Source organism: Trachurus trachurus (assembly GCF_905171665.1).
Source record: "Trachurus trachurus genome assembly, chromosome: 17".
NCBI classification, from domain to species: Eukaryota; Metazoa; Chordata; class Actinopteri; order Carangiformes; family Carangidae; genus Trachurus; species Trachurus trachurus.
The window spans coordinates 16,949,593-16,973,052 of record NC_139900.1 but is presented as its reverse complement, the minus strand read 5'-3'; the positions used below and the strand labels follow the sequence as shown (position 1 = coordinate 16,973,052).

General features: G+C 43.1%; 1 protein-coding gene across 2 annotated transcripts; it reads left to right on the top strand.

Annotated features, from left to right (window-relative positions):
- Positions 1 to 7,638: 7,638 nt before the first annotated feature.
- rc3h1b (ring finger and CCCH-type domains 1b) lies at positions 7,639 to 22,892 on the top strand. 2 transcript variants are annotated; one of them, XM_083991788.1, is made up of 20 exons: positions 7,639 to 7,781; positions 9,123 to 9,545; positions 10,600 to 10,720; positions 12,094 to 12,333; positions 12,456 to 12,631; positions 12,818 to 13,018; positions 13,191 to 13,323; positions 13,547 to 13,665; positions 13,973 to 14,085; positions 14,243 to 14,488; positions 14,665 to 14,876; positions 14,969 to 15,378; positions 15,529 to 15,684; positions 16,204 to 16,359; positions 16,640 to 16,862; positions 17,673 to 17,763; positions 17,889 to 17,985; positions 18,288 to 18,509; positions 18,616 to 18,719; positions 18,828 to 22,892. In XM_083991788.1, exons 2-20 carry the CDS (start codon positions 9,315 to 9,317, stop codon positions 18,982 to 18,984), a joined length of 3,408 nt encoding a protein of 1,135 aa, XP_083847914.1. In that variant the 5' UTR covers positions 7,639 to 7,781; positions 9,123 to 9,314; the 3' UTR covers positions 18,985 to 22,892. The 2 variants fall into 2 exon arrangements, with proteins under 2 accessions (XP_083847914.1, XP_083847913.1); XM_083991787.1 differs by having other exon boundaries at positions 17,670 to 17,763.
- Positions 22,893 to 23,460: the final 568 nt, after the last annotated feature.

The window sequence follows — 23,460 nt, the reverse complement described above, 5'->3', positions numbered from 1 at the left end:
ACAATTTTTACTTATATTTTATTGCATTGGTGTCAAGTCAAGTCTGACGTGTTTGTTAAAAAGATATTTTGACGCTATAGAAGTACGACATAAGCAAAGGATCTAAGTGCTTTTTCCACCATTGATTCTAGAATATTAAATCTTACATACATTATCAATCCGTGATTGCACCCACCAAACAATATACATACATATATCCTCATCTCTGTACACAGAAACTCTAATCTATAGCTTTTCTCATCCAAAGTAACCACTCACCCGTCCCATCTGGCGTGGTATCCCAGAGTTCAGCAGCTGGCAGGTCTGGGGTGAGTCGGGCTGGAGAGTACCTCAAAGTGGAGGGCCTGATACAGGGCACCTGGCTGCTTGTAGTGGGTATCCCTTGGGTTAAAGACACTGGGGACTCCCTTCTGGTGTCTGGAGAGTCCATTAGGGTTGCAGACCCACCTTCTCCTCCCTGATTTGAGGTAATCTGGAACTGGACTGTGGACTGACCAGCAGCGGAGCGATTCCTTGAGCTTGACTTTAGGGCTGATTTTATAGGAAGGGATGGGGGTGGTGATTCCCTGAGTCCACCAGACGCCTCCAGCAAACATGGTTCAAGAGCAACGGGGCTGTCGGGGGCGAATGAAACAGCTCTGCTCAAATTGACCCTGTTCCTGGGATTGGAGTTACGCCGCTGAGCCCACGATGGACCGTATGGACCATGTCCAGACTCTAGACGACTTTCTCCTTTCCTGCTCCTTCTCCGAAGTTTTCCAAACCCTGATGATTTCCACCCGGTGCTACTCTCTTTATTTTCTCCAAGCACATAAGCTCCGGCAAAGGTGACGGTTAGAGGAGCTTTCGGTCGAGTACTCACCTCCGGCTTGTTCGGAGGCACCCAGCGTGGAACCAGTTTTCCCCGTGGGTCCTCCGGGTTGCCAGGCTGCTGTGGCTCAGCGTTCTGTGAATCTGATGGTGCTGAGACCGGCTGAGGTTCCCTGACTACTGAGCCACATGATTCACATTTCTTCACCAGCACTATTATCTCTTTAATCACTGTTTTACCGCTGACAACTGCATCTTCTTGCTTCTGTGAGGGAGGCATAGAGACACTTCTGTGGCTTTTGCTCCGCTCTGAGCCACTACTGCTCGAATCTGTATTGCTTTCTTTGCTCTTGGATTTGGGGGCTCCAGGCCTGCCACGCTGTCTGACTCTATCCAAATACCGAGACTCTGCTTCTTTCTCTGATTCATCCTCAAAGCGTACCCGCGTAGGCGAACAACCATAGCGTCTCGATCGACTTCCTTGTTCGCCAGGAGCGTCTGTAACAGTGTCTCTTTGAGTTGGGACGAGGAGAGGACCAGGTCCAGTTTGAGGTGTTAGATCTTCTTTGGTTTGAGGGGCTTTCTGCTCTGGTGTTGGTCTGGAAGATTCAATTTGCTGCTTCTTCCTGCATAAAATATAGAAGAGTGTGAATTACAAATTTTTAAAAGAAAGAAATAAGAGAGTTCAGCTCTCTCCGGAGTTGTGAAAATGGGGCAAAACAAAGTCAGATGAGAATATGAGATTAAATCAGTAATTTCTCAGAAACAGACCCATTTTCAAAACAACAGGTGATAAGATTTGACAAATGAAAACAATAAATAAAATAGAAAGGGATTACACAATATTGAAATAAGACACGGTCTAGATGTGTTGTTTAGTCACAAATGTAGGAGCCATTGCAAATACTCCCACTTGTAAATTAAGTGAAGGCTTCCTGTTGATAAAAGGGGATTTCAGGAACATGACGCACACACTATTACACAAACACAATGAGAGCAAACAACTTCACGACCATTACAGAGCACCGTCAGACTCCAAAGCTTTAACCTATTTTCAGTTACGCAACCTTAGCTCTGCCAAAGCAAGCCAAGTGCAAGGGAAGGATAGACAAAGCGGGCTCATCTAACTTGCGGAACATGCCAACGGAGTCATCGCCCTCGCAAGGCATTTGCAGCCAACTCACACAGTGGCTCTCTGATCAGAATGGGAGCGTCTGCAGGGGCGATCGCCTTTAATGTGACTGGAGCGAGCCTTGAGTCGTGCTCGCTCCAGGAGACGTTTGGCTTGCTCATGTCTTGGACTCAGAGGAAGCTCGTCACTGATTACAAGAAGTGACCTGATGATGAAGAGAAAGAGAGAAAGAACAGAAATGAATCATTCAGATTGGTGAAAGCAGCAAAGGGGATGGATAGAGCTGAATGAACGACAAGACTAGGTTACATTGCCATCTGTCTGAATGAAACTGAATATTTCAGGAAGTCTTCAAAAGTGCAAAAGCTTATTGCGTGTTGTGACATATCCAGCAACATCATATTCCCCAGAGATTGATTTAACATAGAGTGAATCAAGCTGCATCTTCCTAAGCCGTCTTATGTAATATCAGATAGATAGACTGGGGCGTGGCACTGGCGGTGAGCAGCAGAGAGAAACGTCATCCATCCATCTATCCTTATGCCCAGCTGCTAAGCTGCTCTGCATTGTGCTTCATCGTCTGTACTTGTCTTTATCCCCTGGCCCAGTGATAAAGATAGCATGATACACCAGCCATGTGGATTATCCTTGTAATGGACTGAGTGTGATTCATTCTCTCCTGTGTGTCGAGAGGAGAACATAGTGTGTTTCAATAGATTACGGTTTGTCGTGTCAATGTTTTATTCTGGCACTGACAAACATGATATAATTAGCAGACAGTTTTGGTATATCTTATGCGACTGTTTCACTCTGCAGTTTTTAATGACGATGATAATGTTCTCTGTTATAATAACGGCCTCTAGAGTATTGTTACCATTATAGATAAACTGAGCAGAGTGGGTCAACTGAATAATTCAAGAACTGAGGCAAATTCAATGCAGAAAATATAAGAAGAAGAAGATTGGTTGCAAAAAAAAAAATCCATTACTTTATTTTGTTTCAGCTATTTAAAGTATGGTGGCCTTGTGTAGTTTTTGTCTTGAAAATGAATAAACCCCGCTGCCACAGTGTTTGTTTTGTTCATGCATAAGGCAGCTTGTTTCCACACTATAGCTCCTTCAACTGAAGAAAAAAAAGGATCTAAATCCCCATAAGTGGAGCTGTAGAGTGGAATTTATGAGGTGAGGATATAAATAGTGTATAGGAGTTGAATGTCACCACCCCTGCCAAGCACGTGAAGGAAACATAGCACTGCTCACCTCAAATAGGGTTCAAGTTCCTGAGCAAGAATGACTGAGTCTGAGCTGTCCAAAAGCCCATGGGCACCTGCGACTGGCACAAAACAGAGAGGAAAAGAACAAATCTTAGCAGATGTGCCGATGCGGTGGACTGGAATTAAAATGTCAGATGGTGCGACTGTGACAGTGTGGATGTTAAATTTTTACGATTCAGTGTTCAGATGAAAAAGCCCTAGAGATTGCTGCAAGGTTTGATGTCCAACATGAAGTGGCTCCAGTCTGTGTTTTCATTCATTTTTTAAGATAAAATCACAGTGTCTCTTATAGTCCTCAGTCCAGTTCTTATACAGTGTCTTAATGTTTGACTGGTGCAAATCCAAAAGAGCCTTTGGCCGTGATGTGACCTCGTGTGGAGGGGGGGGGGGGTTAGAATAACTGGCTCTTTGTTTGATCATAAGGATTTTCATAAACCCTCATACCATTAGTGTCAGTGACAATCTCATAGGTTATGCCTGACTGATTCTTAATGTCAATAAAAACAACATAACAGGTTATGCAACCGCTGAGGGGCAGATAACATCATATTTCCCAGGGACAGGGGGAGAAAATCACCTGATTATCATGGATTTACCATTATTATGTGTGCTATGTGCAGTATTGACACACCCAGGCCCAGCCGACCTACATGATATTACAGTTACAAAACATGGGAAACTATGCAATCTGTCACCCTAAATGCACACAAAGATGTCTGTTAGCGCACAGAGATACAAAAGCAGGGACACTCCCCCCCACCGCTCTGTCTGCTAATAATAGAAACACCCTCATGCACATCTGCACATCTGACATCTGTTCAACACTGGGAATCAGCCAGGTTACATACAACATTTCTATAGACCATCATGAATGACGAGGGCTTGTACAGCACTCTGGGGCTGCAACAGCTGGAGAGCATCTCAATGTGGACAAAATGTTCATGTTTAAAAGAGGTTTAAAAAGTTTTTTGTGGGAAAAAAAACTGCCAATGTACTAGGATGACTTTGGCCTCCGCTCACCACCTGAGCTTTTAGACTGTTTACAATACGTTGAAATAGTGTCCATCTTACAGGATGCACTGCAGAGGCATACACTGCACAAGTTGTAAAAACTGCGACAGTATGACTGGGTCACTGAAAAGAACATGTTATGTTTTCATTCATCCTGTAGGGATGCACTGATCATCATTCATCAACATTGTGAAAACTAAAGGGACATTCAGTGAAAGTGCAGACCTCTGCCGAACAACACAATTCAGAGAAAACATTTTCAAATTCATAGTAAATGACACAGATTCAACAAAAAACGTAATGGGCTGTTCCCTGACCCATGCCCCATCCCTCCACCAAGTAAGGTGCAAATCAGTTCAGCACTTTTTACATAATCCAGGCGCAGGTGAAAACATAACCTCTTCAGCGAAGGTAATAAAAATCAAGATCAAGACCATGTCTGTTAGTTAGTTCCAAGCTGATATATTACAACATTTAGACAAATGTTCTACTTTTTATATTACATTTGTTATGAAACAATCACTGTTTCCCTTGACACCTACCTTTACTATCCATTTGGGATGTTGTCTCTATCTCACTTTCTCCTCCGCTCTGCTCTGTCTCGTCCCTGTTGTTTTGTTGTCTTTCCCTCAACTTTGCGTAAGCCCTCTGCTTCACCTTCAGCTTCTCATCAGCTGAGGGCACCCCGCTTTGTGAAGACATGCTCTCCCAGCTGTCTGAACTGCACAGTCCTTTGGCAGGGTCATCGGCATCTGTCTCTTTCTGCTCACACCTGTCCAGGTAGCGCTGCACGCTGTCAGAGTGTTTGAATCCTGATGTTACATCGCTATCGTCCCCCACACCTCCTTCAACGTCCCGCTCGGCTGTTTTGGATTTACTCTGAGGCTCTGCCACCGCTTCCATCTGAGTATAGTCCTTCAGAGGTAATGTTGAGGGGATGTTGTGAGGGCCAACGCCATTTAGAAGCAACGTTTCGGGGCGTGCCACTCTCCAGAAGCCTTTGGGTGGCGCCCAGTGTCTGGTTGAGGTGGTAGATGTGGAGGAAGAAGAGGGTGCTGTTGTTGGAGCAGAAGTGGTGGCAGAACAGGAGAGCACAGGTAGAGGAGGAAGAGGAGATGGGTCATCCTTACTACTGCTAGAGTTATCAGACAGAAGACTCTCGAGGCTGGTGCCCTCCCTGAGCCCACAAGACTGACCTGTCACAAAACTGACCTGGCCTTCAGTTTCCTCTGGCTTCTCTTCTTCAGGCTCATCTCCCACGTGGAAGATCCGCTCCCTTCGTGCTCCAGCTGGAGGGCTGTGGATCTGCAACCTGACCTGAACCTCTACCTCCTCCTCTTCATCACTACTGCTCAAGTTCTTTGCAGCGCCTGACCGCCAAGAGAGAGCAGGCAGAGGTACCGGGCCCTTTGCTCTGGGTCTCTGTCTGAGACAGACCTCAGATGACAGCTGCCCTGTGGGACTGCTCACAAGGACGTCCGTGTCGAACCTTTCTCTTTCCCTCTCTCTGTCTCTCCCTCTTGTTCTTCTCTGTGTGATTGTCTTCACTTTGGTCTGCAGTGCGTGCACAGCTGAACTCTGAGGAGGGGGGAGTTGGGTGCTAAAAGACGGTGCAGGGAAAACCGGCTCCGGGACAGGGCCAGTGATGAGCCCCCAGTTAATGGGAAGCCCAGTGGGGACGGGGGAACTGGATTTTGCTTGGACACTATCAACCGCCTTCTCTTCCTCCATTGGCTGGTCATTCGCAGAGAAATCCAGACAGATCCTACAGATACAAGAACACAGGTTTTATTTATATAGGCCTGTACATGCAGATAAAACCATGTCTCTCACATCTGTTCTACATCTTTGTTACCGGCTACTATCTATCTGATCTGCCAAGTGAAGAGATATGTAATGTGGATTCAGTCACGTTGCCTTATCCACTGATTACTTTGCACTGCACAGGATAATCCTTCAGAATGAGAATAAGCAACTGCTGCCTGCAACTGAGCCCCTGCTTGAATAAACAATTATGTTTTTAGTCATGAAAAATCAACAATATCCAGAAACTTTTTCTATGAATAAGTCACCACTTCAATAAATATGCACAAAAAAGATGGCTCATTAACTCTTCAACCTGAGGAATGAGATTCAATTCAGACTCCTATCCTATAGCATATTGTAATTGTAAATATGCACAGTATTTCACAAATAAAAGACAATTGAACAAATAAAATCAACACAAAGTCCTACTTCACATAACATTACACTCAAGACTTAGTTATTCAGTTTGACAATGAAGTATCCTACCTGGACAGGACAGGCTATTTGGAGGAGACGGTGTCCTTTAAAACGGGATTCCAGCGCTGCCCATCGTGAAAAAGTTGCCATAAATTCTAGTGCCACAGCGTTATAGGCTCAATTTAAGTTACCATCCTCACTAAAACATGCAGCAAACGTGCTGGTATTGCAGCGTGCATTCTCAGGTCGGCTGGCAGCGTAAGCGAAAAAAGACGGAGCAACTTTCCCCTCCGGCTGAAAAAAAAGAAAAGAAACCCCAAGTAGCTGAAGATCTCGCAGATCTCCAGAGATTTCTCCAGAACCTGATGACCAGCCTCCTCTCACTGTCTGCACGGCTCCCTCAGAGCCACTGCCAGCCGAGCCAGCGGTCTCTCAATCATGATTGGTCCGGTAATCCCTTCAGAAATCAGTGGGATTAGACAAAAATGGAATACAAAAATGCCTGCTTTAATTTCGTCCTTGCCTCGAGTGAAGCTCCCTGTTGCGTAAGTACAGAGCCCACACACTGACTCCCTGCGCACTGTAACGAGCCAATGAGAAGGAGAGAAAAATAAATAAAACTCACTCTAATGTCTCAATGATATTCAGCCTGAATGGAGGCATCCCCGGGATGCTGGCATCCCTGTAATATTTCGATGTTCCCAGTATAAAGGTAATAGGCGATTATGTGTTTAAGAGAATATAGGCCAAATAATGCAACGTATAAACAACTGGCGACTGTTTCTTATTTGTCAGTAGGCTACAGCTGATCCCTCCCTCTATCCCATTTCATCCCATCACTCTCTCTCTCTCTCTCTCTCTCTCTCTCTCTCTCTCTCTCTCTCTCTCTCTCTCTCTCTCTCTCTCTCTCTCTCTCTCTCTCTCTCTCTCTCTCTCTCCTGCTGTCTCTCTTTCTGTTTTCATAGACGTGGGGGTGTACACGCGCGCGCACGCTCGTGCACATCTTAATTGGGACAATGTTCTGCAAACCAGTTGTCACAATCCCCAGATGTGATCAGACTCTGGCAGATGCTGCTCAGTTTTGTGCTGTTGCTGTGTGTGCGGTTCAACGTCAGTAGATGGCGCCACACAGACACACACACAGGCACGCGCACACACACACACACACACACTTGCCCAGCTAGCTGTAACCGGCTAGCGAGGCTGTTCTGTTGTCGAGTTGACACCCTCCCCAAACCTCGGCAGCAGCTAAGCTGCACAGTCGACATGGCAAGAAAATATCGCAACAATTTTCTGAAAATGGATGAAAATCTTCCAAGTCTTTTGGAATGAGTGAGTAGTATGATGTATTTTATCCCGATGGAAACCGACGGTAGAAGTTGCATATTTTTTGTTTTAGTTACATTAATGACGCATAGCTATGGTTAGTAGTTGCTAACACGATAGGCTAACAGGCTAACCAGTGCCACAGGGAGGAGTACGGTGTCTTCATTACTTAGCCTGTTAGCCTTCTGTGCTCAGTCCAACGAAGAGTATTTGTCTGAGCTGCCTGTCACAGTTAGGACTAAAACGCAATTTTAACACGAGAATGAGCATCTTATAAACACAGCGTTGAATTGATTATGCCCCGGTGGAGATAAATATATAAAGGCAGTTGGGTTGTTTGGTAGTTTCGGATGCTGCCGTTACATAATCTCGCTGCTGTTGCAAGTCAAATGGCTACACTTTCCAGTGTCACTGTGAATCGTCTCAGGCTATCGCTTCCTTGAGCAAAATACGCGAGATGGAAACAAATTGTCTTTGGCGGTGTAATTAGTTCACTATCACAGCTTTTTATTCAGAATAACGATGGCGTCTTCCTCCACAAATGATAGGTTTCAGACTGTTTAGCGGTTTCCTTTTCTTTTTTTTTTGTATCAAATGACGTCTGCTCGCCAGCCAGCATAGCTAACTAGCCACCCTTAGCCTAGCTCGGCTAAAGGCAAGCTAACGTTATCTACAATTAGCCATAGACCATAGTAGTTAAATCGATTATGGGTTTATAACTAATCGACGGGAGAGTACATGCACATTAGAAAACACGTTCACGTAAATGAACGTCGTATTTTACTTGTTAAGCGTTGTAGTAAAAAAAAATAATGATAGCAAACCCTATTAGCAAACGTTAGCTTCACAACAAGTTAGCGCAGAGACTTGGTTGTTAGCCTCTTCAAGACCCTTTGTCCATAGTCATAGTGTTAACCAGGTCTTGTAAGTAGGCCATACAGCAATTGTTTTGATTCTTTTCCGTCGCTTATTTCATCTGTATTGTCGAATTATGTGCTGTGTCACATCTGATTTGTTTTTAATTTGTTTAAGTGTCACGGTTGACGAACGCATACCGGTAGATAGTCGAAGCCAAATAGGCTTAAAATTAGAAATGTTAATTTTTTCCCCCCGGTATTAGCAGTTCCTCGAGAAACCTACTTTGCAACCTTACTGCTTGTAATATATTCCGTAACTACAGATGCTTTTGTACCAAACATTCCCATGTTTTGTTAATGCACAGAGAGCGATATAAGATAAATAGGAATATAAAGGTGCAAGTTGACTTACATGCAAATTGGAGAATGTGGATTGCACAAATTGAACTAACGTTGTCTTTTTTCTTTCTTTTTTTCCTCTCTTTTACAGTATTCATCACGCGATGTGATCCAAAATCCACAATGTGTGAGGACATTTAAGAACGATTGAGTTCGGAAGAAAAAAATCTTGATTCCAGTGGAATCTTCCATATATATATATTATTATTATTATTATTATATATTTTTTCTCTGTGTAAAAGTTACATATATTTACACACACTCATCCCATCAATATATAACCATGCCAGTGCAAGCACCACAATGGACAGAGTTCCTGCTGTGCCCAATCTGCACACAGACATTTGAGGAGACTGTTCGCAGGCCCATCAGTTTGGGCTGTGGACACACGGTCTGCAAGATGTGCCTGAACAAGTTGCACCGTAAGGCCTGTCCCTTTGACCAGACAGCCATCAGCACAGACATCGAGCAGCTACCTGTCAACACGGCCCTGTTGCAGCTGGTGGGAGGCCAGGTAAGACCGTGTGTGTCTGTGTATTTTGAATTATGCTTGCCAGTTTATAACAGAGATCTAAGTTGACAGCAACACTAATGCAGAGCTATTGTTGATGCCAGCTAATCGTTACAGATAATAGTGTAGGGATGTGTTTTGTGTTTTGCGCAGTGGAACTTTCAAGATACACTTCCGACCTTGACGGTATAATGTTTTCTGTAATAACCGTCCATGAGCTGTATTACAGCGTTGTACACGGGCCATTACATGATTTGCACATAGCTTGGAGATTCCTTTTATGAGTCACGCTCCAGTCATTGAGCAATAACTTTAATTCTATTGGTTTACTGAGAGCAGTCAGTAAAACCATATCTCTCTGAGTCAGTGTTTGACCAAGAGGGTGAGGCACAGTTAATGGTCTTTTGGCTGTGATGGCGAAGTTTCCAGGTATATCCTGTACTATGATAGAAAACACAGTGGAGTCACACAACTATGACTCAGTTTTGTATCTGATGTAGTCTGGATCCTGAAGACTCATCTCTCAGCAGGCTGCTTTGCATATTTATGCTTATACAGGTTAGCAATGTCCATTCAGATTAATACTCCCTGACAGAAAGGGAAGTTTTTGTTATAGTTCTGTACCATGTTTTGATCACTGCAAACTGAATCAAAAGTGTGGATGCCTTTTGTTATAGTTTAGATATTTAAAATGGTATTTATTAAGATTGCCAACAAGGATTGGTGCAGTTGAACAAGCCATAAGTCATTTTCATTTTTTGTCATTTTTTTCTGGCTCTGAGAGAAGTGTAAGTATGGCCCAGGGAAAACAAAGTAATTAGTGGAGCATACTCTAGAATGCATCTCTGTAACGTCACCAAATAGCTCTCTTAAGATAATTGATTTCTATATAAATACCTTATGCCAACATGGGTTAGCTACATGGCATGTTAAAGAGGAGTATAAAAAAATCGAGAGTGAGGTGTGTTCTAATACATGCTATAAAACATTGCTGAGGCGTAATTATACTAAAGGTGTGGATTGTCCTAATTGTTTTCTCCATTGTGTTCTGCTGCAGGTTCCTAAGGCTCAGCCAGTTGCCTTGATTACCAGTCCAGAAGACTCGCAACATTATGAGGAGGCCAGGCAGTGTGTGGAGGAGCTGGCCCTCTACCTCAAGCCCCTCAGCAACACCCGAGGTACTTATCAAACAAATGCATGCACATTACCCTAATTGTCTGTTCTTACTTTTACATGACCTATTGACACTCTTGCAACCTTTCGAATTCAGTTCTGGAGATTGTTTTCAGTATGGGAAGTCTGCAAGTAAACAATAATCTTAATGGTCAAGTGGTTTAAGGGGTTAAAGCACCGTTGATAGGTGACTGGTAATGACATGACTTGTTCCTTTTTTGTTTTACCATATGAGAATTTGTTTTCTGCATGTTAATGTCATGCAGGGAAAATGAAAGACCAAGAAACAGTTAAAGTAATCAGAGTTACAATTGGACCTAGATTTTTTAAGAACAGTACATGTTACACCTCATGAACTTTGAGCTGCCTGGAAATTTCCACTTTACATAGTTATGAATGTCATGTCACATATTGTTAAATTGACTTTTCTTGTAATCTTTGTTCAATTCAACACATCCTAAGGACCTTGTAAATTACACTTAAGGATACGTCAGGTGTGTCAGTATTTGATGCTGCCTTTAACCAGAACCTGAATGAACTAGTATTAGAATTGTATAATACTACTAATGTAATTACTGATGTTATTTGTGACATTGTAATATGTAGGATTAACAGAGGATAGCTCTGCAAACCAAAAGAGGACTTCTAAAGTTAAGAATCCTGTGGCTAATGTTCAAATCATTTACTGTATCTATTTATCATGTAACCTAGTTTAAAAATAGAAAAGCAGAAGTGTGATATTTCAAGGCAAGTTTTGATTTATGGATGTTTAGAGAGTGACACATGGGGTCAACCCAGAAGTAAATCAACAAAATAACAATAAGGAACCCTTTATTCTTAGGGGAAATGCATTTGACTAGTGTGATATTACCACACCCTTTTATATACAGCAGTAAAGACATGCGTTTGTAATTGTTTGTGGTGGTACCAGACAGTATGTAAAATGTAGTATGGACATTAGATGTTCACGTTGTAAACCATCCTCTTTATCAGTGATCAGATTAATGATTAACAATTAAATATTATTGCTTGATTGATTCTGTGGTGTAGATTGTGAAGAATTGAACGGTTGATGAAGCATTGAAAGTTAGTAACAACAATTTATATTGTAAGCATTTAAATAATGATAGTTTTAAAGCATAACTTTAACTACAAAAACATATTGTTGCCTGATCCAAACGCTGTGAGGTATTCATTCAGTTTTATCAAGACTTTACTTTGTGGTTTAATTGTAGTACTGCTTTATACTGGGAGGATGCCTCTGATGATTAACCTTTCCACATTGATGAGTGTGGTATACTGGTGTGTAAGAATTTAAGGATATGTTTTTGTGTTTATACCCTTGGTTCACACATGGCCCTGTCTAATTTCACACCAGGTGTGGGTCTGAGCAGCACGGCCCAGAGCATTCTGAGCCGACCTATGCAGAGGAAACTGGTAACTCTGGTCCACTGTCAGCTGGTGGAGGAGGAGGGCCGCGTTCGAGCCATGAGAGCCGCCCGCTCTCTGGGCGAGCGAACCGTCACCGAGCTCATCTTGCAGCACCAGAATCCACAGCAGCTCTCCTCCAATCTGTGGGCTGCTGTCCGTGCACGAGGATGTCAGTTTCTCGGCCCAGGTAAAAAATGGTTTCCATGACCTGCAAAATGAAACCAGCATGGAAACAGTCCATATGTCCTCAGGAAATGCCAACTGTTCCTTGTGATTTTTATGTTTGTGTTTTTTTTTCTTCTCCCCCAGCCATGCAGGAGGAAGCTCTAAAATTGGTTCTTCTTGCTCTAGAGGATGGTTCTGCTCTTTCCAGGAAGGTGTTAGTACTCTTTGTAGTCCAGAGGCTTGAACCACGCTTCCCGCAGGCCTCTAAGACTAGTATAGGTCATGTGGTGCAGCTCCTCTACAGGGCCTCCTGCTTCAAGGTATGTCTCTGGCTGGGAACCAACAGAAATTTCATTAAAGTTCTGTGAGAAATGTTGTTTTGCTAAAATCATTATTAATTCAACACTGTTATCAGTATAAAACATTAAAAATGAAAAATAAATGCCTGTAGTGGATGCTAACAGAGGGAATAAAATCAACTAACAACTTCTCCTGTGTCTAACCAGGTGACCAAACGTGATGAAGATTCATCCCTGATGCAGCTGAAAGAGGAGTTTCGTACTTACGAGGCTCTGCGGCGCGAGCACGACTCTCAGATTGTTCAGATTGCCATGGAGGGAGGGCTGCGCATCGCACCTGACCAGTGGTCTTCTCTGTTATATGGAGATCAGTCTCACAAGTCACACATGCAGTCGATCATTGATAAGGTAACAAAAGCAAATGTTTGTTTTGGTATTCTCACTCTCATTTGTTTTCTCATCCACAAAGAATGCTTTATGAATTCTGCTACTATATGTATCAAAGCATGCTGTGGCATGAGATGTATATGGAGCCTGGCAGCCATTAACATTAATGTCAATCTTTGTGTCCGTGGTTTAGCTGCAGACCCCGGCATCTTTTGCTCAGAGCGTTCAGGAACTGACAATTGCGCTGCAGAGGACCGGTGACCCAGCCAACCTCAACAGGCTGCGGCCCCACTTGGAACTACTGGCCAACATTGATCCCAGTCCTGGTAAGAAACAAGATTTTTTTCCCCCACAAATCACACCCTGCCTGCAAACATCAATAGTCCGTCAACATATTAATCTTCATAGGATTGCATAATAGGAAAAATTGGAAATATTCTTAGCGGTAAACTCTTTTTGTAGATGAGTAGATTACCTACCAGTTTGCTTGATTGTTTGCAGTTCAATTGATGAAATTGATTTTCACCTTATCTCTGTTTGTTTTCCCAGATGCCCCCCCTCCTACATGGGAGCAACTTGAGAAGGGGCTGGTAGCAGTGAAGACAGTGGTGCATGGCCTGGTAGACTTCATCCAGAACCACAGCAAGAAAGGAGCTGACCCCCAACAAGTTAGTTTTTCCTGTTTGAACTTTTAAAAAGCTCAGAATAGGAACAGTGTTCATCTGTCCAGTATGAGACAGAATTAGATTGACAGTGCCCCCCCCCCCCCTTACATGGGTGCTAGTTAAACATGTGATGTTTTTCTTTTTGTAACGCATCAATCAATTTTTAGGTGTTTGGTGAACAATGCAGTGAAAATTCATTTTGTCAGTATCAGCCGTAGTTGTAAACTTTCCATTAATGAGGGGATTTTACCATGACAGAAAAAAAGTTGAGTGCTGTGTCTTTTTATTAACATGTCATGTCTCTTCATAGCCTCCTCAGCACAGCAAGTACAAGACATACATGTGTCGTGACATGAAGCAGAAAGGGGGATGTCCTCGTGGCGCCAGTTGCACCTTTGCGCACTCTCAGGAAGAACTGGAGAAGTGAGTGCTACAAAATTTAAAATGAAGTATCTATAACTATATATATTTTTTTAATCAAATATTACATTGCATAGTTTGAAGCCACTTCCTTCTCTGCTTTATCCCGAGGCACCACAGCATTTCTTATTCACTTCATACTGTGTTTAATGCTCGTCAGGTATCGTAAAATGAACAAGCGTCTGGCGGCTCGCCTCCCCGGCCCCGGAGGGCTGATGCCAGATGAGGGCCTTCCTCTTGATGTAGCAGTGACCCGGAAGCCTTCTCCCCTCCCCAACGGCAGTGTCGCACCATCTTTGCCCCAGCTTATTGCTCGTGGCACAGACGCAGTCCCATATGAGCTATTGCGTAAACCTGTCAAGATGGACGGAGGGAGTCCCAGCGCCCCAGGTTCACCACCTGATGTGTGAGTATTCGGACTCTACTATGTTAATTTTGTTAGCAACTAAAGACCATTCATCAACTTATTGCTGTGTATTTTGTCTTAGTTCAAATTTCTGAATAAAATGGCCTGGAAGATTTTTTTTGTCTTAGAAATTTTGGAACATTATAGTCATGAATCCTAAATATCCATTCCTGTAGCATGGACACTATGCCCAAACCTGGTATGCCTCTGCCACCTCATACCATGACCCACCCACGGATGCAAGGTGACCACCTCTCTGGGGTGAAGCACATGCCTGTGGTACCTAGAAGTTCTCCAGTGTACCCCCAGCCACAGCTCCCTGAGATGTGCTACGACACACGTCCGCCACCTTCTGCTTCTCAGTATGACTCCCCTCAGTATGCCACAGGTAAAAGTCAAGTTTATATTTGTGAGACCGTTGGAAATACTTGTAAATCAAATTACGAAAGTGATGCAAATAGACCGCCTTTTATTTCTCAGGGTACCCCTACCAGCAGCCACCGCAGTATGTTCCTCGGGATTACATCCGTAATGCCCCTCCCCCCAGTGAGTCAGGACCTCCTTACCAGGACCCCTACCCTGGCTATGGCCCTCCAGAGCGCTCTTACCAGGCCCCTCACTCCGCACCCACCTTCTCTTACCCCCACCCTCCACACTATGACCGGGGTCGCCACGGAAACTACAGCGGTCCACCCCCTCCCCCACAGCCTTATCCATCTCAGAGAGACAACCTGGTCAGGATGAGTCCCGCGCCTCTGGACGTCCCTCCACCATCAGCAGGACAGGGCAACTCGCTGTACCACCAGGAGCCCAGTGCCCGGGATAGATACCCACCAGATGGCTACTATCAGCAAGGTGCCCAGGCTCCACCCATGAGGGCTTACATCAGGGTGAGTGAGAGTTGAGATTTGAGAATTTCATCTAGATCACTTTCGTTTTGACTAGTTTTGTCGTAGCTGGTTTCAAAACACGAAGATAACGATCAGTAGTTCAGCAGCAGCATCAATATTTCTGTGTGTTTGTGTCTGTTTGTGTCATAGGGGCCTTACAGTGGTCCACAGCCCAGCCTGGACTATCTGCACCAACGTCGTCTGGAGCTGTTATCCCAGTTGGAGGAAAGGAAGGTCATCTCCCCTCCACCGTTCGCTGTTTCCCCGACTCTTTCCCATCCCTTCCCCAGCGACTACTCTCCTGAGGTCAGTACAGAGTGGATTTCACATTATCTTTGAGACTAATTCAGATCTGACAGATGTACATGTAACATGGTGTGGTATAATGGTTAAAGGTACAGTATGTAAGAAATCTAAAGCAACTGGCCGTAAAATCCTTCTAATATGTCACAGAGACTCAGGAATAATGTTCATATAACATGATGAACTCACCAACAACAATAGTACAGCCAGAGTATTCGCATTAAAAATCTTTTTTTGCAGACTGCAAATCATGTTTATGTTTTGAATTTACGTGTTGGCATGTTGCGCCACCTAGCCCTCTCTCCCAGTCACGGCGGCGTCAGTGGCATTTCAGCCTCCGGTCTGCTTTCACTGAGCTGCCGCTACGGCTGGGAGAAAAAACAAGATCGCTGTGTTTTGAATTTGACTGTAACCGTTTTTGGCCACATTCTTACATATGGCACCTTTAAAAATAAGTATCAACTGTGAATGGAACTAAGTATTAATGACAGCACTTCCTCTCTGAATATGTTGTGTCTGCAGTACGTTGAGGAGAACCCCAAAAACATGGGGAAATGCAGAGAGCCCGACTACACAGGGCAATACTCCCCCTGGTCTTGTGAAACTATTGGCTCCTACATTGGCTCAAAGGACGCCAAACCCAAAGATGTTATGGCTCCTGGTGCCATGGAGATGATGGTGAGTTCAGATGGATAACTTAGTGATGTTAGTTGGTAGAAGGGGTGGGAAAATGTAAGATTCTTGTATGTACTGTGATTCTATGGGGGTGGGGTGGGGGGGTGGGGGGGGGACAGAGCATTGAGGCATACATTTAGTGATCAAGGTAGTAGCTGGTAATGTGGAAGCTATTGCGCTATTTTATCTTCCTTTTTTCCATGATTATTCAACCAGACCCGACAAATGTGTTTTTGTTCATCTTCACACCATAACTTCTTCTCTCTTTACCCCTTCCTGTCAGAACGTGGAGGCTAAGGGTCTGAGGGAACCATCGCTGGAGGCTCCTCGGAGGGGTGCAGAAGTCAAGGACGATGACCCTATTATCCCATTTGGCCCCCAGCCCACTGTATCACGTTTTGGTGCCATCTCCCGCACCTCAAAGACTGGCTACCAGACCACCGGCCCTGTGCAGGCCATGGCCTCCACTCCCCAGAACCCAAACTCTAAACATATGGCCATGCCAGGTAGGAAAACAATCAATGTTTGTTCACATGCAATGTGGTGATTTTTTTTTTCAAAGCTGCAGTTTATAAACACTGATGCCTGTTGGCAAACATAGCAAGAGCTAAGTCATAATTTGTTGATATGAAATTTGGAGAGTAGAGAATACAAGTTTATACCTTATTGCTGTTCCAGCAATTCACTGTTGTTTTGTTCTCCTTTTGTGGCTGGGATAGTTCTGCATCATACTCACAAAAGTTGTAACAAACATTCAAACTCTTTATGACACAACATTGAGGCACGAGGTGCTTGTGTAACCTTTAGCCTTTATGAAACAATCCCTTTGATGGTCGTTTAAGGATTCCAATAGTGTGAGAGGGAAACATTAACTCAGTGCTTCGGTGTCAGGCTTGGGTCGTTGATCGGTTACTACTCTCTGGCTTGGGTCTAGTTTGGACAGAAATATGCGGCCTGTGCAGTACTCTAATCCCCATATAATTTCTGGAATTCAGCTGACTCGGAGGCATTTGTCTTGCTGCATTCCTAACTATATACTCAGGTAGAGTAGGATACTGCTTACTGGGGATGGGCGATAATTCATTGTATTCCCCATGAACTCTCTAAAAGTTTCATACGTCTTTTTTCTGAGTTCAATTCATAACTATACCGTTGTACCATGTGATTTTTGTGATAAAACTTGTAAACTGTTGATATTGACAAATTCCGTTTCAGTTCCGTCCACACTGATCACACCTACCTGTCCAACTCTGTATGTGTCAGTTTGTCATGAAAACATTTCTGACAGCCATTTTTTACCCCCTTGCCTCCAGCAGAATACACATATGGAAGCCGTGGAGGATGGGGTGGAAGTTCATACCCCTCCCACCAGACTGCCACCTCCTCTCAGGGACACTTCAGTGAGCGGTGAGGCCCGCTATTGTTTTTTCTGTGGTATTTTTATTTTGCTTACATGCTCACAGGAATATAACACAGATACATGTATGAAATTTAAACTTAAAAACATGTCTTATCCTATGTCATCCTCACAGCCTACCTATGGCAGCCCCAGATAGAGAACAGTTAAAAATCGAGCTGCAGCAGGTCAACCAGCAGATCAACCAGCAGACCCAGATGCACAGCATGGAGGTGTGTATTTTCTCACAAGAAACAGCAAGAGCTATGAAGAAAGTACAGAAAATGACTGGATAAAGTCTGCATTTTCAAAAGTTTTAAAAAGTCCAGAGAAAATGACTTTATATTTTATGCAATTATAGTGTTGCTATCCTTTCAACAGTTGGCAGTCATGCCGGAATACCATTGATAACGAAAGCATCCATTGCCCCCCAAAAAACGTGTTTTCTCTTTTTTATGCTGCATTTCATCTGGTTATTGCCATAATTTTTTAAATTGCAAACTCATGCCCTTCACTTCCTGTTTCACTATTACAGGCTGCCAGTAACTCTTTACTGTTGCAGAGGGAGGCCAGTGCAATGGCAGGTCAGTCTGTGCAGTCCAGCCAGGGCCAAACAGCAGCAGCTGCCCAACAGCAACAACAGCCCAAGTGGCCAGCAGGGGGAGCAAGTGCAGCAGCTGTCTCCAGCGAACAGCTAAGCCTGGAGCTCCATCAGGTGGAGAGAGAGATCGGCAAGAGGACCCGGGAGATGGCTATGGTAAGTGGTGGGCTGGGTGCAGCGCTCTATCCATGAATGGAGAAAGAAGTCGATTCAGCCACTATAGTAACACTAGCTGGACCCATTTTTCCCATTTCCAAAACAGGAAAACCAAGTAGCTCATGATGTTCAGCAGTACAAGATGAAACCTGCAGAGAATGGACAGGAGCACAAGACTCAGCTGGAAGAGATCTCCCTCGTGGCTCGTGGGTGAGTGCACAACACACACTGAATACACATCTCCTGAATGTGCATGCATCCCAATTATTAGCCTGTCCTCCTCCCACTTCTCACATGGGTCCCTTTGTCTCCTTTCAGAGAGGTGTCAAACGGCTCCAGCAGCCTGCAAGAAAGTGCAGTGGGCGGGTCCATGCTGTCACTGACCAATAAGACGTCTGCGATGAGCCTGTGCTCTGATCCAGGTGCCACTGGTTCAGAGATGCAGAAGAATGGCGTTGTCCATTCATGCTCTTAGGCAGTGCACACACTTACACACACAGACACATACATACACACACACACATAAACACACACACACACCCAAGATGCTCGATTGAAAAGCATGCACAGGCACACATACACCCATTCTATTTAGAAGATGAGCAGTATCTGCCGTGATATGAATTTTCTTTCTTTTTGTTCTGTGAATGAGCTTTTTTTAATGACTTTCCTTGCCTGGAAACCAGGGCATATGATAACATTTCTTGTGTGTGTTTTCTTTTTTCTTTTTTTGTTTTGTACTGGGATAATAGATTAACAAGGCTCACAATAGATATACCAGGAAGAGAACATGGTGGTGATGTTGACAGTGTAATTCTAGCTTCTTTCAGAGAGGATAGGCATATTCCACCCTTAATGAACACAAAAACATGGTCACATATTTCATTTATCCTCCCCATATAAGATTTGCGTTAGTTGTCCTAGCATACACGTAAATGAACGGTTAGATACAGAGGATCACATCACATCCGCTCTGGGGAACCTCTTCGTTATAATCGCATAATGTGTAACAGTATTGTAGGAAACAGCAGAGGTGTGTCACTGGGTACTCGCCCCCAGAATCGTAAAAAAAAAAAAAAAAAAGTGGTTGCCCAGATCTAGATGGTCTGAGGAGGGAAACGCAGCACAATGTTCCACCAGTATTCAGCCAAAATGGAGATGCAAGGTGTTTTAGACTCCACTTTTGCACCGCATGCACTTTCTCACCTGCCACGTGAAGTATGATTTTTTTTTTTTTTTTGTGCATGTTATGAACTCATCAAATGTCTGTTTCATACTTGAAAGCAGTGTATTCTATACTTAAACTGAGGCATTCTGTTTTAAAGATTGCAACAAGTCTTTTTGATAAGGAGCTTTCCACAAGTTTTCTATAAGGGAATCTACTAGTGCTTCTCTTGGTTATGATGTGACCTGACGTGGTTTGGTTACGATGCCTTTCGCCTGTGCTCCCAAAGGGCTGCAATCAGCCTTTTGTAGATTTATGTTGTGGCATTTTTCACGGTATGCGCAAAATTCGTTTTTTATTTTGTTTGTTTTTTGGGGGGGGTGTAGAGGGGAATTCTGTGGTGAACACACACAATCTGACTTTTTGAGAGTACATCTTTCTGCTTCAGGAGTCAGGTGAACTAGTGTCAACTTGACTTTCTTACGTCAGGGTAAATGGATAAATGATTTCCCTCCTCAGAGCCTCTCGTCTGGCCACACAAAAGGCCTCCCCATTGGGATTATCTTGTCATTTGTTCTCCTAACTTCTATGAAGTTGCCTTCCCTTGTGTCTTTTTGTTGAATTTTGTTTAATTTTTTCATGCTTTACGTTGTTACGATTTTGGGGGGAGTGACGCTTACCTAGTGAAGACACCCAGAGCTAAAAAAAAAAAACCCAGACTTTATCATTTGCACTCACAAATGTAACTGACAGTCGTAGTGTTTTTAGTACATTTGAAATCATGTTTACAGCTGAGAATAACGGATAATAGTTCTTGTTTATTGTAGTGTAAACAAAGTCTCCTTTTCAGCTATGTTAAGTCCATTTAAGCACCTAACCGGTGAGTAGCACAATCGTCTGTTCAACTTGTCACATTCTCTCGCTGACTCGCTGTCATCACCACCACCATTAAACCGCTATCGTTGCTCTTTCTCCATCATGTGAATTGTTTACTGCCGACGCTCGACACGGAGCTCTTTGCCTTCTGTAAACAATTAGCATGATTGACAACAGGTTTACAGCTCTGCCGAGAGCCAGTGAGCCCTTGTGCTTGAACGGTTGAAGGATAGAGGAGACGCCTGGGGTCAAGTCGTTTCAGTTGAAAGTTGAGCCTCTGTTGTTGTCGGACGAGGGGTACTGAGAAACTGACAGAGTTTGACAAATCCCTGATAACTGACGAGCCAATTAAAATGGAGACACAAATGATTTTGTGTCTGTCATCGTCATCTGGGTTGCTTGACGGGCATCTCTTCCAATTTGTTAGCGCCTTGATAGCGGATGTTTGGGATTTTCTTTCTTTTTTTTCAGTTTTTCCTACCACACTTCAAAGCCTCTGGTTTTTCTTGCTACATTTATTGTTTAGGTACACAGCTCACTTATACATATAAGTATGTATACATACATTAATATACTAAAGCACTATTAACGTGCCACCTCTTATTCTACTCGCTCAGCATTTATATTAAATGATCTCTACTTAGAATCAGCAAAATGTTTTTTTTTTTTTTTCTTTTGTTGTTTGATTTGTTTTCTGTCCACTGGTTGCCAACACAGACTTTATCCTTTCCCAGACGAAGGACTTCTGTGCGCATTGATGTGTGTTCACTTAATCGTTTGTGTTCAAACAAAGATGTTCTTTATAGACTATGCTTCCAAAGAAGACAAAAATTCTGTAACTTTGGAAAATTTATGGAGAAGTTTTGTGTGTGCTAGATTGTATTGTAGAAAATGTACCCTGACTAAGTTTTTTTTTTCTTCCTCCCCTCAAAGTGTGCTGTACTGGGTGATAGTGTTGAGGTATTAGAAAAGTGTTGGGGTTTTTCCCCACCCCCCCACCCCCCAAGGATGTTCAGGAAGTCTCCAATGAAAGGTTGGCCTTAAATCCTCTTGCAGTGCTCCTTTACCTTGTCTGCTTTAGGAGCATGAGATGACCTCAGAAATTACTAACACTGAATTGGCATGATTTAGAGTCACATTGATAGACTCTAGGAGCCCCCGGCCCCCCACCCTCCACCCCCTTTTGGAAAATGTATACAAAATAGGCAGCAATGCAATAACCCAAATCTCTTATGGTTTGAAACAAAATGTGTAATTTTATGTTTTTTTTCTATGGAAATGTTGTCGATCTAGCTGGGTTTGTAGTTTTTTCTTTTTCTTTCTCTTTTTGTTTGTTTCTGCAATAGTCGAGTAATTCACACTGACCCGCAAGTCTTACTGTCTTGAACGCATCATCGGACCTGATGTGTAGTCAACAGCGAGTGAGATACAAGAGTATTCGAGGGACAGTCACGCACTAGTTTTTGCTCCTCTTTGACATCTATTCACACAAATTTAGCAACCAAGCTTTAATCGACTGTTGTAAACCATAAGAAGAAGATTGACTTTAAAGAAAAGAGGAAAAGCAGTTTCGGCTACAAATTGGCAACGTTTAATGGTGTTAATTCAATATGGTGTTTATCATTCTCTCTTCAGTGCAAGTCAACCAAATCTTATCACAAAGCTGATTCTACCTGATGCGTCTGTGCAAGTCTGGATGAGCCCTAAAATGCCTTTAGCTTAGCAGAACTTACACACGATGACTTATGGGGTGGTTTACTATATATTAAGTAGCAAAAATGTTAATTTCAATCTCCTGTGTGTTTTTTGTTTCTGAGTGGAACTGCTGCCTCTAGCCCTCGTTTACATAACCAGTTAACCCCTCGACTCCCACCCTTGACCACTGAACTCTGTTACTGCTGTTTGAGGCTCACATTTTATTCCCTGACTTTCTGGGGAAATTCGCAAATGGCTTTTTTATATAATTACTCCCTTGTAAAATATCTCTTAAATTAAGGTACAGGTTTGATTTCAGCAAGAAAAAAGAAGTTTTTATATGTATATTATACTCCATTAAGGAATGTCTAGAATTATCTTCCTCCAATGTGGATGTAGCCATTATTACGCCATTTTATGACTTTGTAAGAGAATTCACTGTGTGAAAATTGGTTTGCATTTTTGTATAATACAATCTGCTTTTTTTTTTCTTTTGTTTTTTTTGTTTGATACGAGAGGGAGGTCAAACTGGAAGTTTGAAGAGGAAAAAAAAATGAAATGAACCTGTGAAATTGAGAAAAACAAAATGTAACTTATGTACAACAGTGATTCTAAGCTGAGGGGGAAAGATTAAATGATATTGCTAACTCTGAATTGTTTCATGGTTTTATTTTGAACAGAAGCAGGACATCGTTTTTTTCTGACCTCTTCCAGAGCAAGATGTGGTCAGTACGTTTCGACATAATGTGGAGGGTGGTTGCATGTGCAGCCAAAGAGGTCAGAGAAACGATCCTTTTCTGTCTTGTGCACACTTTCTAGCAATTTCTACACGATTGAATCAGCACCTTTTTTTGAATCATTTAACCTTCTTTTGACTGTATTTCACTGTCTTCACCAGCAGATGGAGTATACTTCATACTCCAAGTTTATTAAGGAACTGTAGGTGTTCAAACAAGATTCTCACCTCTTGTCAATGTTGGCTCAACTTAAAAAGTCTTATAAAGACCTTGAGCTGTTGGCTTTGTCATATCATCAGAACTTTTGTGTTAGTACTTGGATACAATGTACACAAACACCAAATTTCTTTCACCAATACTAAACCACCATCTTAGATCAAAGAAACATTTATGAACATTTTTATAGCCACGTCAACACTGTCAACCTTTTCACTATTTGGGTATGTGTGGCATGCTTGTACTGTCCTGTTGTTTTCCT

Excerpts from the sequence above, each read along its gene's own strand:
- rc3h1b (XM_083991787.1), top strand. The coding sequence starts at position 9,315 with ATGCCAGTGCAAGCACCACAATGGACAGAGTTCCTGCTGTGCCCAATC. Across the intron at positions 13,324-13,546 it reads CAACATTGATCCCAGTCCTG|ATGCCCCCCCTCCTACATGG; the intron begins GTAAGAAACAAG and ends TTGTTTTCCCAG. Across the intron at positions 13,666-13,972 it reads AAGGAGCTGACCCCCAACAA|CCTCCTCAGCACAGCAAGTA; the intron begins GTTAGTTTTTCC and ends GTCTCTTCATAG.